The sequence below is a fragment of the Gavia stellata genome, chromosome 2, assembly GCF_030936135.1.
Source record: "Gavia stellata isolate bGavSte3 chromosome 2, bGavSte3.hap2, whole genome shotgun sequence".
In the NCBI taxonomy this organism is placed as follows: domain Eukaryota; kingdom Metazoa; phylum Chordata; class Aves; order Gaviiformes; family Gaviidae; genus Gavia; species Gavia stellata.
Window position 1 is genome coordinate 71572595 of NC_082595.1, and position 14543 is coordinate 71587137.

A 14543-nucleotide genomic window follows, 5' to 3' on the forward strand; every position below is an offset into this window, starting at 1 on the left:
AGTGAAAGCTGGTGGCAACAAACACCCTTCCCCATACCTTTCCTGAGCAACTTGCTCGGATTTAAGAATTAATGGGCTGCTTGGCCGTGGTCGCAGGGTATCCAGAAATCAGGCAGCATCCGGCTGCACTGCATTCGCCCTGCGGCTGCATTGCTCCTCACCGCCTTCTTTGTGTTTTCTTCCTCCTTCTCCCCTGCAGGGTGTGAACGGCATGTCTGTGGATGAGAAGACTGACTCCCCCATGTATGTGTATGAGTCAACGGTGCACTGTACCAATATTCTCCTCTGCTTAAATGACCAGCGGAAGCAGGACATTCTCTGTGACGTGACTCTGATCGTGGAGGGGAAGGAGTTCCGCGCCCACCGGGCTGTGCTGGCTGCCTGCAGCGAGTACTTCTTGCAGGCCTTGGTAGGGCAGACAGAAAATGACCTGGTGGTCAGCCTGCCGGAAGAGGTACAGTATGTCACCGTGCCCCCACCATAAACACGAGTCCCCTCCATCCCGCGTGGTGAGGAAGACCTCCTTGGTCTGCTAAGGTGGCCAAGGGGGGTGCGGCGCAGGTATTGGTGCCTGCCTGGGCATGGCTCTGGATGTGGTTTTGGTGTTTGGGTGGGTTGCGACTCGCTGAAGGATGGACATGTTCACGCCAGCCTTCCTCACCGGTGGTAACTCCTAACGGTTATGGCAGCAAAGCTTTAAGATGCTTCAGCTCGCCTTTCTCGCCACCGCTGAGGCAGTCGTACCCAAACACTTAATTACCGTAGCTTCATTCAGGGCATTATCAGGACTCTGATACTCTTCCGCTCTTCCAGACAGGAAGTTTGAAAGGGGTGATTTGGCTGCTAGACAGCAAGTTATTGTTGAAAAATCATTTGAGCTGTCACATTGTTGGGAGTCCCATTGCTGTCCACCCCTCTCTGGCAGCTCATATCCTTGTCCTCTTCTTTCCCCTCTCCTGCACTTCATTCAGCCTTGCTTCCTCTCGCCTCCCCTCACGACAAGTTTGGGATTTAACTGCTTCGGGCCGTGTGTTTTCCACTGAGAAACCATGAACACAGTCTGTCAAAAAGCAGGGGTTTTCTCATGCGGCATGGCTCCCACAGCAGGAAGCCAAGGGATGTAGAAAATACATACCTCACTGGAAAGTTTACTTTATTTTACCACAAAATCTCACTGGCTGGCTTCCACCCCCACTGTAATTTCCTCACAGCCGTACGGCCGTGACAGCGCAGCTACCGTAGGGCACGCCGGTGGCTTTGCTGCCCACAGAGGAGAGATGTGTGCCTGCTGGCCAGGGCTGCCGTCACCCGCTGCCTTGGCACTGCAGGCCTGGTGTCTCCAGCTGGGATGGGTGGAACAAGGGGCGGTGATGTCTCCAAGGCATGGGATGGCAGTCGCTCAGTGGGAAGGTACTCTGGCATACAGAAGGTTTCTCACCATCATTTGCTTAATGCCCATGAAGAAGCACAGTATGTTTTTAAATGATGACAGGTCCCGAAGTATCACACACCGTTTTTCCCCCTCTGGTTTAGCTCTCCAGAGACTTCAGCGTCGTGATGTTGTCACGGCACAAGTTGGAAAGCATTAGAAGAAGTAGGTCACCGGGTGTGACTTCATGAGTCTTGACACTTCATATTACTCATGAAGAAATTTCAACCCAGACATTTTGCATAGGAGTTTAGAGACATCGCAGAGGACGCGCTAGGATGCACACTATGATTCTACAGTGTCCACTAATAATTTCCAGTGGAAGAATCAAGTCTCGGTCAATGTCGCATAACTTTCACACCGCAAAGCAAGGGTGGGAGCAAAGAGGTGACAAAACATGCCCAGGAATGCACTGGTAGGAAGAGACAGGAGAGTATCAGTGCTCTTCTACAAAGCCTTGGTGAGACCTCCATTTATGGTTCAGGTCCAGTTAGATAAAGAAAAATAACTGAAATTCAAATAAGCATATACAAGAGTGACTGAGATGTTCAGAAGAAGGAGTCTGGCCTAAAGGAGGAGAAGACAAGACCATGGCAGGTTCATCCTGCTGGCATGACAACTGCAACATGCTACAGCTCTATGTAGGCAGAGCAGATGAAACGGCTGAGAGGAGTTTCTCTTTAATACTAAAAGACAGTGTTGACACAAGTGTTGATTGGTTTCAACTGGCTTTTAGTAAAAGTAGATTGGAAATTAGCAGATTTCTAATCACAGCAGTGTTGAGGTGCTGAGCCACAGGCCAGTGGGAGGAGCGGGGTGGTGGAGGGATCATGATGTGTCTGCACTTGGTGGCCCAGTCCTATGTTCATATGACACTAAAGATTTAAAACACAAAGGTTTGTCTTTCTGTGTGTTTTATATGAGATACTATGTAAAAAAAAATCCTCCAATCCAACCATAAATTATTTCTGTTTAAGCGAATCCCCTTTGGATAAATTAAGTATTGGGGTTTTACATTTTAGAATATATCTCAATGAAAGATCAAAAAGTTTTAGTGACTTAGGGTTCCACTGGCTGCTCTTACAGCTCCAGTGAAGTCTGTGGATTTGCAGAAGCAGTGAATCTAGTTCTTCAGGTTTTTTGCAGTACTCTGAAATTGTCGTGCTTCACCTAAGACCACCACTGTTATTTTGCCACATGCTTCGATTAGTTGCAGAGCACCAGGGGTTTAGCTTTCTTATCCTGGAAAAGAACTCTCTTGGCCTATTAGAAAAGATACCTACAGTTACCAATGCCTACTTGTACAGATATCTTCCACATGCATATTAATTGCTAATTGCTTCGTTATAGTGCATTAAAAGAAGTTAGCGGGGTCTTTTTCAGTTCACGAGCTAATGGCTCTTCCCAAGGCTGTTGTTTTTAGTCCATGGTCTGCAGAGCTCTGGCAGCCCATGAGTTATTTCTAAAGCTATCTGTGAAAACTGACTTCATCTGTCATGTAGGGGGTTATACCTCCAGTGGAAAAATTTAAAACAAAAGTTGAAAGTTAATGTCCTGAGCCAATACTTTTTTCAGGCTTAGAAACAATTTATGTCGGCATATAGTTGTAATACAAAAACAGAGATTGAAAATAATTTTTAAATATAGTCTTCACAGTTCAAAACTTTTCCAAAGGTGACGATCACTTGTAAATTAACAAAGCTATTTTTAAGACAACCATACAAGCATTGCATTTTAAATTCTGGCGTGTTTTGAAAACTGCTAATGTACTCAATTGTGGAGAAAGGCCATTATTATTATTATTACTTCTCAAAGGTTTGATGTATATATAAAGCTTTATATATAAAGCTTTTACACTCATGTAATGTCGGTGTGAGGGAGCTTAACATCAAAACAGAAGAACTTACTTTGATTATTCAAAGCAGTAAATCTGCCTCTGAAGTCTAAATTGCAGACTGTTTTTTTAGTTCATAGCATGTTGGGATATTTTGGTTAATCTGGCATCCAGACATTGTTAACTGTTGTCTAGCTAAACAGTGAACAGATGTTTTTTACATTATTTCTTGTTTATATCCAATTACAAGTGAGAGCAGTCTTTATGATACGCCAGTCTTTTCAGTAGGGAGACATTGTGCACACACAGAATTGGGACTAGTTGAACTTACAGGGTTTTAAACCGCTGCAGAACTCTTGTGTTAGACATTTCAGGGCAGTTGAAGCATGACTTAATGTGCCTCAGTCCAAACCTTTCCCTAATCAGCTTAAACCAAGTCAGTATGGAGCTAATTCTGCGCTGATTGAAGAGTTTCCATAAACCCTTTTGTGCTAGCCTTGGTAATTTGATTTCGTACTACACCTTTTGTTAAAGCGACGTTTTCGTGTGTAGATAAGCACTTGGAAAAACAGCCACGTAATAACAAGGGCTCAGATGTGGCTGTGGTGTGTGAACTATCAGCCCTCAGAGCAGAGTTAGAGGATTGGAGTGTGTCAGCTGCCTACAGCTAATAAAAAAGGACCCCGTTAGCTCTTAACTTCTATGCTTTTCTCTTCATTTGCATTTTTTGGTAAACAACTAGAGCCATGCCTGCTCTTCACCCAGGGTATTTTTCAGCAGTTGTGCAGTTTTCCTCTAGCAGCTGCTGTTAAATGCAACCCAAAATTAATATTTTCCAAGAACGGAGTTTAAAGCTGTAAAGTTAGTCATTCACTCCATACCCCTAACTGTTGTTTTGTTTTATTTAATCACGAAAACTGGTCTTCCTTCCTTTAACAACGCACTTAATTAAGCTTTTAATTCATGATAAGAAGTTAAATGGCACTTATGAGGCTTTTTTAATGGTTTCCACTTCCCATCTAGATTACAAAAAAAGGTGTGATAGAGAGAGAGACACGGCTGTCAGCCAGGGGTATTGTAGGTCATGCCAATATTAGCTGGCAGCAGGCCATTATCCAATTAACATTGCTTCATAGCTGCAAGTAATAGCTCTCGAGTAGATGATTGAGTCATTCATGCTGTAGTGGTACTCTACTTGAGAAGGAGCCAGTGCTTCGTCAAATAGGCTTTTTATTCGCTATTATTACCTGCCTGGCTTTGCTAATAGAAGTGCACAGCGAGTCTATATGGGCAAGCTGAAAGCTGGGCACTGGATGGAGGAGCATCATCTGTGCAAACACCTTAGTCACTTGGTTTTCTGAAAGCTGACGTTGCAGTTAAATGGTGAAAAGACAGAAACAGCAACAACAAATCAAACCTCTCAGTTGCATTAGATTCCTACAGCTTAGAAATAAGATTCCCGGCCTTGCTTGCTTTTTTTTGACTTTGGGGTGTACATTTGAAAAAACCTTCACCTGGTCATTCCAGCCATGAAAGCACCAAATGCCTTTCTCTCTGGTAAAGTTAAACACAGGTTTTCTAAAGTAATAGAGCAAACTGTCTCTAGCAGTGGTCTGATACTATCCTTTCTGTTACAAAACCAACTTGCTTCTCAAGTAGGTTGGTTAGTTTTGCCTGTAACCCTTGAATTTCTTGAATCTGTTTCAGAGTGGTTATTGGTGACTTTTTTCAGTGCAATGAACTATCTGCTGGAAATGTTGCTTTCCAAACGGATTAAACAGAGCTGTCTGTGCCTTACAAGTCTTCCAAGGGGCAAAGGGAAGCAGCATCTCTTTCAGGAAGAAGGGGTGGGATGTGGTTGGGGAGCTTTTATGTTTGTTTATCCACACAGCTCTTTTCTTTGCAATTAAGAGAATGGTATTCAAAGTAGACGTTAGCACACACCATGGGCTGAATTTCTCTGCGTTCTTACTGCTTTACTGCTCCCCAATGGCTGCTGCAAAACCTGCCATTTTCCCACAAGGTCTAGCCCTGTGAAATCTGTCATCTGCTTCTTCGGTTGACGTGGGTTAACTCCCTCACCCGGTTAATCTTTGCAAGGAGAAAGGCAGGACAGCAGCTCCATTTGGGTTCAAGGCTGGCAAAAGCTGAGTATGTTGGAAAGCGAAGGCATGTGGCACCCTGGGTGGGACACCGCCAGGCATCTAACATTACAATGGCTCATAGCTGACAGGCAGGAGAAATACTGGCAGCTGCTAACCATCCATGCCAACCTGCCAGCCGGAGGGAAAAACGCTGGGAATTAGCCAACAAAAGATGATTGCAATGAGGAGAAAATCGAAGGCAGGATGCAGGAGGTCAACTATGACATACCCTGCTGGCTAAAGGCAGTTACTATTCCTTTTTATCTCTCTAGAAATAAATGGTATTCTCTTAACTTTGTCTCTTTCCTCTCTGTGTAGTGTGTATATGTATGAATATAATGTCTTTAAGGAATGCAGTGACTGAGCTAGGAGTGCTCTGCACAGGCGCTTGGCGTGGAAGAGGTGATAAATGTGGGAAGTGGGAGCAAGTGGGGAAGAAGAAAATGTCTGCTTGGAAGTTTGTTTCCCAGCTGGAGGGATGTTACTACGCAGGAGGGAACAGCAAAAGACCCTTTTTCTTTGGCACCCCAGAGATGTATTAGGAGTAGCTAAGTTTAGTTCTTAGAGAACAGGAAGCATTAGTGTGATTTTCTTTTTATGTGACTGTATCAGCCATTGATGTTCTTCACAGCACTGGCCAGAATTCTGCTTTGGCTCAGGAGAAGGCAGTGACCTGAAAGCCTTCCCGAAAGCCACCACCCCTTTCATCTGCAGAGCTTTTTGTAGTGACAAGAGGTTGTATCCATCAACCTTCAAATAAAGTCAGGTTTCAAACTCATTTACACTTCAGCCGCACCTCAGCAACGCCACTTCAGTGAGTCTGTATGGGTAGAAGTTGGGTCTTTGGTTTCCTAAATTCCTCCTAGGGAACGTATTATTTTTCATTCTGATTCACAGTGCTGACACTGACCACACAGAGGATAACTGGAGGCTGCGGATCTGTAGTGGGAGTAAAACTGAGCATTTGGGTACTTTTTGAGGTCTTACGTGACAGATACTAATTCAGGAGAAACCGTGAGCCAGAAATGCACATTGGTTTATGTAGGTTGCTTATGTAGCACAGTACAGGTTCAAATGATGTATGTTGTTTCTAGCAGGTGAACGATAAAACAGAAATGAGACCATCAAGATGTGATATGAAATTCCATCCATGTCTCACTGCAAAAGCTTCCGGCACTGCCTGATCTTTCATGCCTCAAGTATGATGAGGAAACTAGCCACATACTTTTCATTCCGCGTGGTGTAACTTCCATTATTTTCTGATGAGGGCTGTCTCACTATTGGTAATTCTTCTCCAATCATTTCCAGTGGAGAAAAGTTAAATACTTCCCTGTTGTGTTGTGGGGCGAGCTAGGCTTAAAAAGGCAAAACAAAAGCCGTGCATACAGGTATGTTAACTCCTTTACCCTCCCTTTGGTAGTAGTTGTACTATTTATTCATTTATTCGAGCAAGCATATAAAAATGTACTGTCGAAGGGGATATGGAGATGAATGTGCAGAATGAAATTCACCACTGCGGTAAGTGGACTCAATTTTGTTGCCTTTGTTAGACTCCTGACTGCTGCTAGTGCTAAATCGGGCTGATTGATTGTGATTGCACTTGCTATTGAAAAGGCAGTTTGCAGTGTGGAAACTTTCTCGCTCAAACATGACAAACATAATAAAAAATGTAAAAGATGTACCGAAGAGTAAGTCCTAGAGGTAGACTATGCTAAGGGCATGAGCAGAAGCAACAAGCATGTGTAACAGGAGGTGTATTTTGTTGGATATTTAATTTGGGGGGTTTTTTGCTGTATTGAAATATATATGTGGGCATGAATGAAAATGAAGTGGCAGAGCCATGACTGCGCCTCAATTCTGTGAGCACTCTGGCCCTGCAGACTGAAAGATCTCCTCCTCTCTTCCCCCTCCACCTTTGATTCTCCTACCTTTGCTTTTTCTCCCTCTAAAAAAGCTTTGAATTTCTTTAATGCCAGCAAACTAAGTATCTGCTCTTTTAAGAGTCCAGAAATACAGACTGAGCATTTGCTATTTGAGTAAACAGACAGATAAGGCCCAGATAAGACATCCCTCAGCTTCACCACATCAGAGACCGCAACCTGTAAGGTACTTTCTGATCCCAGTACCAAGCTTTGTTTCGTTAGCGTTCCCAAGACCTGAAGAGGATAAGGTTTTATCTCCGTACAGCACTTTCTGAAAAGGATCCCCTCGTGAATAATGTCAAACCGACTGTTTTTCTCAGCTACCAGTGAAATTGAGCATGTTACAGGGTGGAATATGACATGTATTCAAATGATGCATTGCAGCAGTCAACAAACATTAAGGCTAGGAAGTATGGTTCAATCTGGAAGTGAAATACGGGTTTTAGGTGAGCAGAAGGCAATTGAATCATACTAGGATTTGAGAATGAGTTGCTCTTTGTGAGTTTTACAGGCAGGCTGTTGGGTTTTTTAGAGGAACAAGTAGACACACTTTCTGTTACATGTTCAATGCAAGCTCTAAAGAGAGAAATGGCTGGTTTATTCCAGGACTTCTGTGCAGCGCTGAATTTTCATCTGTCCCACTTTGATGGGAGACTGCCAGCAAACGTCTCCCAGTCCCAGTGCAGTCTTACACAACTAAAAGCTGTGTCCTTGGGCACTTTATTTACTTCAATAAAACAAATAAATAGGAGCAGCTGTACTTGGTCAAACTACAGATCCGACTAGCCCAAGCTTGGTTGGTTTTAAAAATGAGATATAATTTCTCTGAAAGAGCTTGAGAGGAGGCTTGTGTGGTTGTTTAAAGATTTAAATGAAAAGAAAGTATCAGGCATATCCCTAGGAAGCGTGTTTTAATTTACTGGGGAAATATACCAAGAGAGCCACTGGCAGTTGTTTTGAAGCCGGATTAAAATCAACTGAAAAATTTGGCATGTGTTTTTAGCAACAAACTGCTCAGTGATGTGTATGACTGTGCATTGTTTCATAACTGTAAGGCAAATGGCCTTGGAGAGGGACGAGCTTTAGACACCCCTTGAAGAAGTTTGGTGCTCAGAACAGATGTAGTTGAGTGGAATTTAAGATCCTAAGATGACATAGATAAGATTTGCTAATAAGCCTTTCTGTCCTTCACTTTGCTTAATGTGAACTTAGAAGAGTGGATGGCATCAAAGTGTGCAGTTAAGTGTAAATGTTACACTTGTAAATTTACACTTGTAAATTTTAATTTTTGTTTTGTATTTTGGGATTATTTTTTTTTTTTTTTTTTTTTTTTTGGTTAAAGTTTGTGCGATGCATCTTTTGGGTCCCTTCAGAGTCAGTGATGGAGCTTTTAGAAGACTTTGTGGAGAAGAGAAGGTTAATTTGTAATTGAAATGGCACCAGGAATTTCTTGTCATGACCCAGGGACTGCAGCTAGCTGGGGTTCCACAGTGAAAATAGCTATAGCTTGGAGAGAATGGCAGAGAATCGTGGTACTAGCACTTTCAGTAAAACCTATATATAAACAAGGTGTCACCAAACAGCTGGAATTGAGAGGTATCAGCTCTGAAGTTAAATAATGGCAACATAAAACCTTCAGCAGTAGATTTTTGAGGTCTCTTACGAACAAATAAAATACTGTCATCACCTCTCTGAGAATGCTGGGGTGGAAGCTGATGCATCAGTTGGGAATTACAGCGCAGGTCTGTGCATCAGGTCAGTGATGATTAAATCACCTTGTGTGAACCACTCAGCTATGTTTACTTCTCTCTAAATGCTCTGGTTCATATTACCTCACACAGAGGTGAACAGACAGACCCACAGCTGGCACAGCTGCTAGTCCCAGAGCAGCCCATGTATCTGAACCCAGAGCTTCCAGCTTATCACTCTTCAGCCAGAGTTTCGGTCTCATTTTCTTCCCTCTGTATCTTTTAAGCATGCAGGATTTTTCAGACTAGTTGCAGCATTTCTCAAGATGAATGGGGTAGGAGGGAGCCTCTTGCTGCCTTATCTGGCCCGTTGGTCCTCGGTGACGGATGGGGTCTACCCTGTGTCCTCTGCCCACTCTTCCTGCATCACCCCTGAGGTCCTGTGCACTGCCATTGATAAGAGCTGCTGAGGAGCATCCAAGAGGAAGGTAGACTTGGAGGCTTGGAGCACATCAGAAAGTCTCTGAATTGCTGCAGACTTCCAGTCCCTCACCAGGAAACTGGGGCACTTTGAGCATGCTTAATTAGGAAATTAGGAATTTCTGCTTAAGTGACAGAACTATTGCAGACCCAGGTTCAAAAAGAAATTCTTGATTTAAAAAAACAACCTTGATACTTAAAGCAAGATGTAAAAACTTTTTCCTGTATTATTGTAGCTTTTGGCCATCCCATTTATCCCAAGCAATAGGCAGTAGGTACCTAGCAAGACTTGACCTCTTCCACAGAGAGCTAATCAGTCTTGGCAGATGGGAGCTGTGAGTTTTCAGGACCTCAAAAACCAGGCATCTTTGTTTTGGTGTTGAAACAACTGTATTTAGTTGAGTATATATTGCACCTGGTCCGCATCATTCCCTGCAGCAGCTGCTCATAATTTCAAAACAACACTGTAGAGAAATGGAAGTGTACAGACTTACTGTAAGGACTGCAGAGAGATTTGGCAGGTGTGACCCAGGATGGATTCATCCTGGCGGCATTGTATTCAGTGCTTCCTTTTGCTCCCGTGGTGTCAGATGTACTTCCTGAAGCCAGGGCTGAGGTGGTTCTATGGGGGTAGTAAAATAGAAAGGAGACCATCCAAATAAATGAATTGACCCAGAAAGGGACCTGAACAGTGCTAATAATTTAAAGAGGTGTGGGCATCCAGTGTATTGTGCATCAAACACTTAATAATACTCTACTTGAAATTTGCTTGCTTTGAATTGTGATAGGACCAAATTCCCTAGTCTGTGCATATACCTCTTACTTTATGTTCCCAGAATGGTTGGGTTGCTGTCTGTGGTAGTGTTTCAAGGTAAAAAGAGTAGATTTAAAGAAAAAAAATTGTCCATGCAAACTTTACCAGTACAGTTCTCAGTTTCAGGAAAAAATGCGTTTGATAAAGTGGTCCAGGATCTTCGTCAGACTGTCAGTTAGGAGGCTGAGGCTACATTTTTGGCTGTGTAAAGCTTTTGCTTGTGGGAAATATGTTGGGCATTTCTTTACTTTTGAAATTCAGACCTGTGGGCCCCTGTTTCAAGGGCCTGCAGCTATTAAGAAACAAGTCTTAAACAACTCTGAAAACAAAGTATCTTTCCATCTCTGACCACATAGCGGTATTACAACATGCCTAGCCACCTCTCTCCCCAGATACACAGGCAGCCTTCAGAGAAAATTTCCCTGTCGGGATTCTTGGTCAAGTAAAAACAGAATAAGCTCAAGTTATTTCCTGTTTCTTTCAAAGGGCAGGGTTGGAGCCAGTAACCTTTCAAGACAGGAAAAAGCTGGGGAAAGACAAATTCTGACAACTTCCCTTCTGCTTTCCACAGAGGACTAGTGCTCATTTCTGCTTCCAGAAGGAGAAGCTGGACTTGAGGTGGATGGGTCTCCAGCCATTCCATCTGCCTGTTGAACTGAACTATTTTTTAACCTTATTTTTATCTGACTGCAGATTTCCGTGTTTCCCCATGGATGGCTTTCTGCATATGGCATTTTTGTCTGGACATAAAGCCAAATCAAACAGTTTCTGTCTATTCCTTGAACTTGTTAGTTTTCAGGAGACTGGACATATCAAACCAAGGCTATGTTTTAAATGTCTGAATTAATTTGTCAAATGCAAGGCACAAAAAATAGAGTTGTCTTTTATAAGAGTCATCTATCCTTGTCATTTTTGCCCAGTCTATATAAGCAGTAGCCATTGAGGACAAATAATATCTATACCATTTTCCAAGGAAGTGAAGAATGAAGAGGTGTCCATGACATATATAGCCATTGGAGCATTCTACAAAGAAACTTGTTCACATCTACAAAGTCATCATAGCATTCAGAAAACAGAAAGAGCTGCTTTCAGTAGTGGCAGAAACCTTTAAATCAATAACTCCTTTTCTTCTTTCCCTCTCTTCAGTGTATATTGCAGTTGAAGGACTGAGAAGAACACCCAGTGAGAGCTACGTCAGGCTTGGTTTGGTTTTGCTTCCTTTTCAAAGATGAGTCTAATCCTTCTCTTACAGGATTTATTTCACTATGGTGCCTAAACTTTCCAATTGGAAACCTCAGTTGAGAGGCATAGGCAGGTAAATTGTTAAAGACAAGCGTTTGATCCCGTTCTGGCCTCTGTCTTCAGCTGATGGTGCACAGCCGAGGTGACCCTAGCAGGAGCCACTGTCAGGGCTGCTGTGCTGAACCTCCTCCAAGCAGCTCTGTAGAGCAGATGGGTGCTGCACACCGTAAGCTGCTCTTCACAGTGAGCTCGGAGGGTTTGAAGTCAATCCCAGCCTTGGGGGCCCAGACTGTTTGCGTCATCTGCTGTTGCACTCTCAGCTTAGTTCTCACATACAGTTTTAATGTGAATTATTTGGTGAGGTTACAGTCCGGTTCTGAAACTGGTTTTCTGAGGTAGAATTGCATAGCTAAAAGGATGTGAGAATTTGTGGTCATTTCTTGTCACTGGGCTTTCTACCTCTTGGTTGAATGGTAAGGTGGTAGTAAAGACTTCTCTAAATATTCTCTTTCAGGAATGGGTGTTTTAATCTAACTAGGCTTTTCTTTTCCCAGACTGCTCTGATTGATTGCAGGTAGAGGAAAAAAAGTGTCAGGTGTCATATGTGTTCTTGAGAGACTTCAAAGGTGTCTTTGCTATTGTAAAGAGTGGAAGAAATCAACATCATTATAACTATTTGACCAAATTATTTCCCTCCTCATATTAAAATTTCTTAAAGCAGAGGTTTTCATGAGACCTTTTTGTAACTAATTGTCTGTGCTATCTTTTTTTATTTATTTAAGGGAAGGGAGAAAGTTGTTCCGTTCGCAGCTTGCAACCCTTGTCTGTCTGTGAGATGGATGTATATTTACAAGAGTTAATGAATGCCTGTTTCTAATTTCTCCTCTTAGAAGAAAGGTTACACCGTTGTCTTTAGAAAGCTTTTGGACCAGCTTGCTTTTGTGTGTGCACTCCGTTTTTTGGAACTGTGCCAAGCACCCTGTTGAGACTCTAGTACTAGTGATCAAAGGAACAGAAGGAGATTTCGAGGTTTGGAGAGAAACCCTGTTCACATGGCTAAAACTCTGTAAAACCTCCACAGCTGTCTGCTGGAGAGTGGATGGAGAGCTGGGCTCTGTATTGTGTGCTCCCTGTGCCCATCTCTGCTGGGGTAAAACAGCTTCTGCCCTGCCGCCTCTGAACACAGGGTCCTCCCAAATGCTGGAAGGGCTTAAACTTTACTTGCTGTTCAGGAAAGCAGGCACCCCTAGGCAGGCTGGCATTTCCTCACCCTTTTTATGCATGTAGTGCTGGCATGTAAATGCTGTTGCTCAATCCTATCAGCTGCATATCATTCTATTCTGGGGAAGGTGAGAGAGGTGCTGGAAATGACGCAGCTCCAAAAGGTATCAGCTTTACTCCTTTTACCCCCCAGAGTTAGTCCTCACCTTAGGTTTGTATGGTAGCTACCATACAAGGGGGAAGCATCACTTTTTTAACAAATGGAGAGCTATGAGAAATGCTGTGTCTGCCCATCAAGTGAATGCATTTGTTGTTTGGTTGTTTATATGGCTGATGAGCTCTCTGCACTTCACCAGTGGTCTGTTTAGCCAGGGGTTTTTTAAAGGTCCTTGAGAAGCCTTTACGGCAAATGAAGTAACATTGGCAAGATCCTGTGTTACACCATGCCCTGCCCAGCATTCCTGTAGTTCTTGCCATTTCCTGCCCCTTACAGCACGGCTGCAGCTTTGGACAGCAAGCACGTTTTGTATTTCCCAAATGAATGATGTTTTAAATGTCTTTATCTGTGAGGTTTTTTACTGCGTGCTGTGGATTTGCACAGGGGCAAGGGGATTTTTATTTTGTGTGATTATGTGCCGTTTTGTGGCTCTGTTTTATTTCCTCTTTCATCCTCCTCCTCCTCTCTCTTCTACCTGAAACATTAAATTAAATCTAACATAGCGATATGTTTAGACAGAAGCGGCACTTGGCTATGCCAGTTCCCCAGTGGCTTTAAACTGCTGGCTGCAGTACAGCAAACAAATTCAGACCCTGGCTTGGCCAGCAGTTCCCCCCAACTCTCTACATGTTCGCTCTCCAGGCTTTATTTTACTGACTCTATTGGAGACTGCAGAGTCACAGCCTATGTCTCATCATTATGCATGGACGGGAAATATTCCTGTACTTATTTGCATTCATTAGCTGTTGGTAGTTCCTCTGTGGAGGTCTCTAGCCTTGTTTTTACAGTGCTTTTGGCAGTGTTTCTGCACTTGGTGTGTGAATTTTTATGATCTGTTGCATGTTATTCATGCAATTTCCTGCCCTGTAATGGTATCAGTTTTCCAGACACAGAGGAATACAAACGAAAACCCAGGAGCCTGCATTAGCATAAAATGTCCCAGTTCTGTCAGTTTGATTAATTTGTCTCTTTGTCTCCACTCTATATGATAAGTGCTATTAATGGTTGCAACACTTCATATGTCAAAGTCTTTCTTCCTAATGACTTGAAAATGTGGTTTATTTCCCCCTTTTTTGTATTATTTTTCTCATTTAGCATTCCACTCAAGTATAGATTTATGCCATGCTCTTTCATTATCTTACTGGTTGCAGTACTGGAGTGATTGCATATGGTGTAGAGTATGAGCAAAGATGCGATCCCAGGGGCAGCAGCTGCTGATGCAAGCTGAAAATAGATCCAGCGTATGCTCAGCAGTTTTCCCAGAGGTCTTTTATTTATTAGGAACAGTCTTAGTACAGGACAGCTCGGACCCTCATTTAGCAAGATGACTTTTTGTCTTTCAAGAGCAGTGCAATGACTTTGCTCTATTTACTGACTGCTGTGTAATTTTTTTTCACTGCCTCCTATCGAAGCAGTGACTTTACCTAACGTAAATTGTAATATAATCCTGATTTATAATGAAGTCAAGAAACGACAGGCTCCATTTGAAGTAATGGAACTTGACAGATCTAAGGTTTAAATTAAATAATCCTATTTGTAAGACAGCATTTGT

The 14543-nt window shown here is 42.9% G+C and overlaps 1 protein-coding gene across 1 annotated transcript in view; it reads left to right on the forward strand.

Moving 5' to 3' along the window:
- The first annotated feature begins 211 nt into the window (after positions 1–211).
- The window catches only part of BACH2 (BTB domain and CNC homolog 2), a 46511-nt gene continuing 32179 nt past the window's right edge, over positions 212–14543 (forward strand). Inside the window, exon 1 of the mRNA XM_059835664.1 lies at positions 212–454. Within this exon, the coding sequence (XP_059691647.1) occupies positions 212–454 (243 nt within the window). The remainder of the gene's footprint in view (positions 455–14543) is intronic.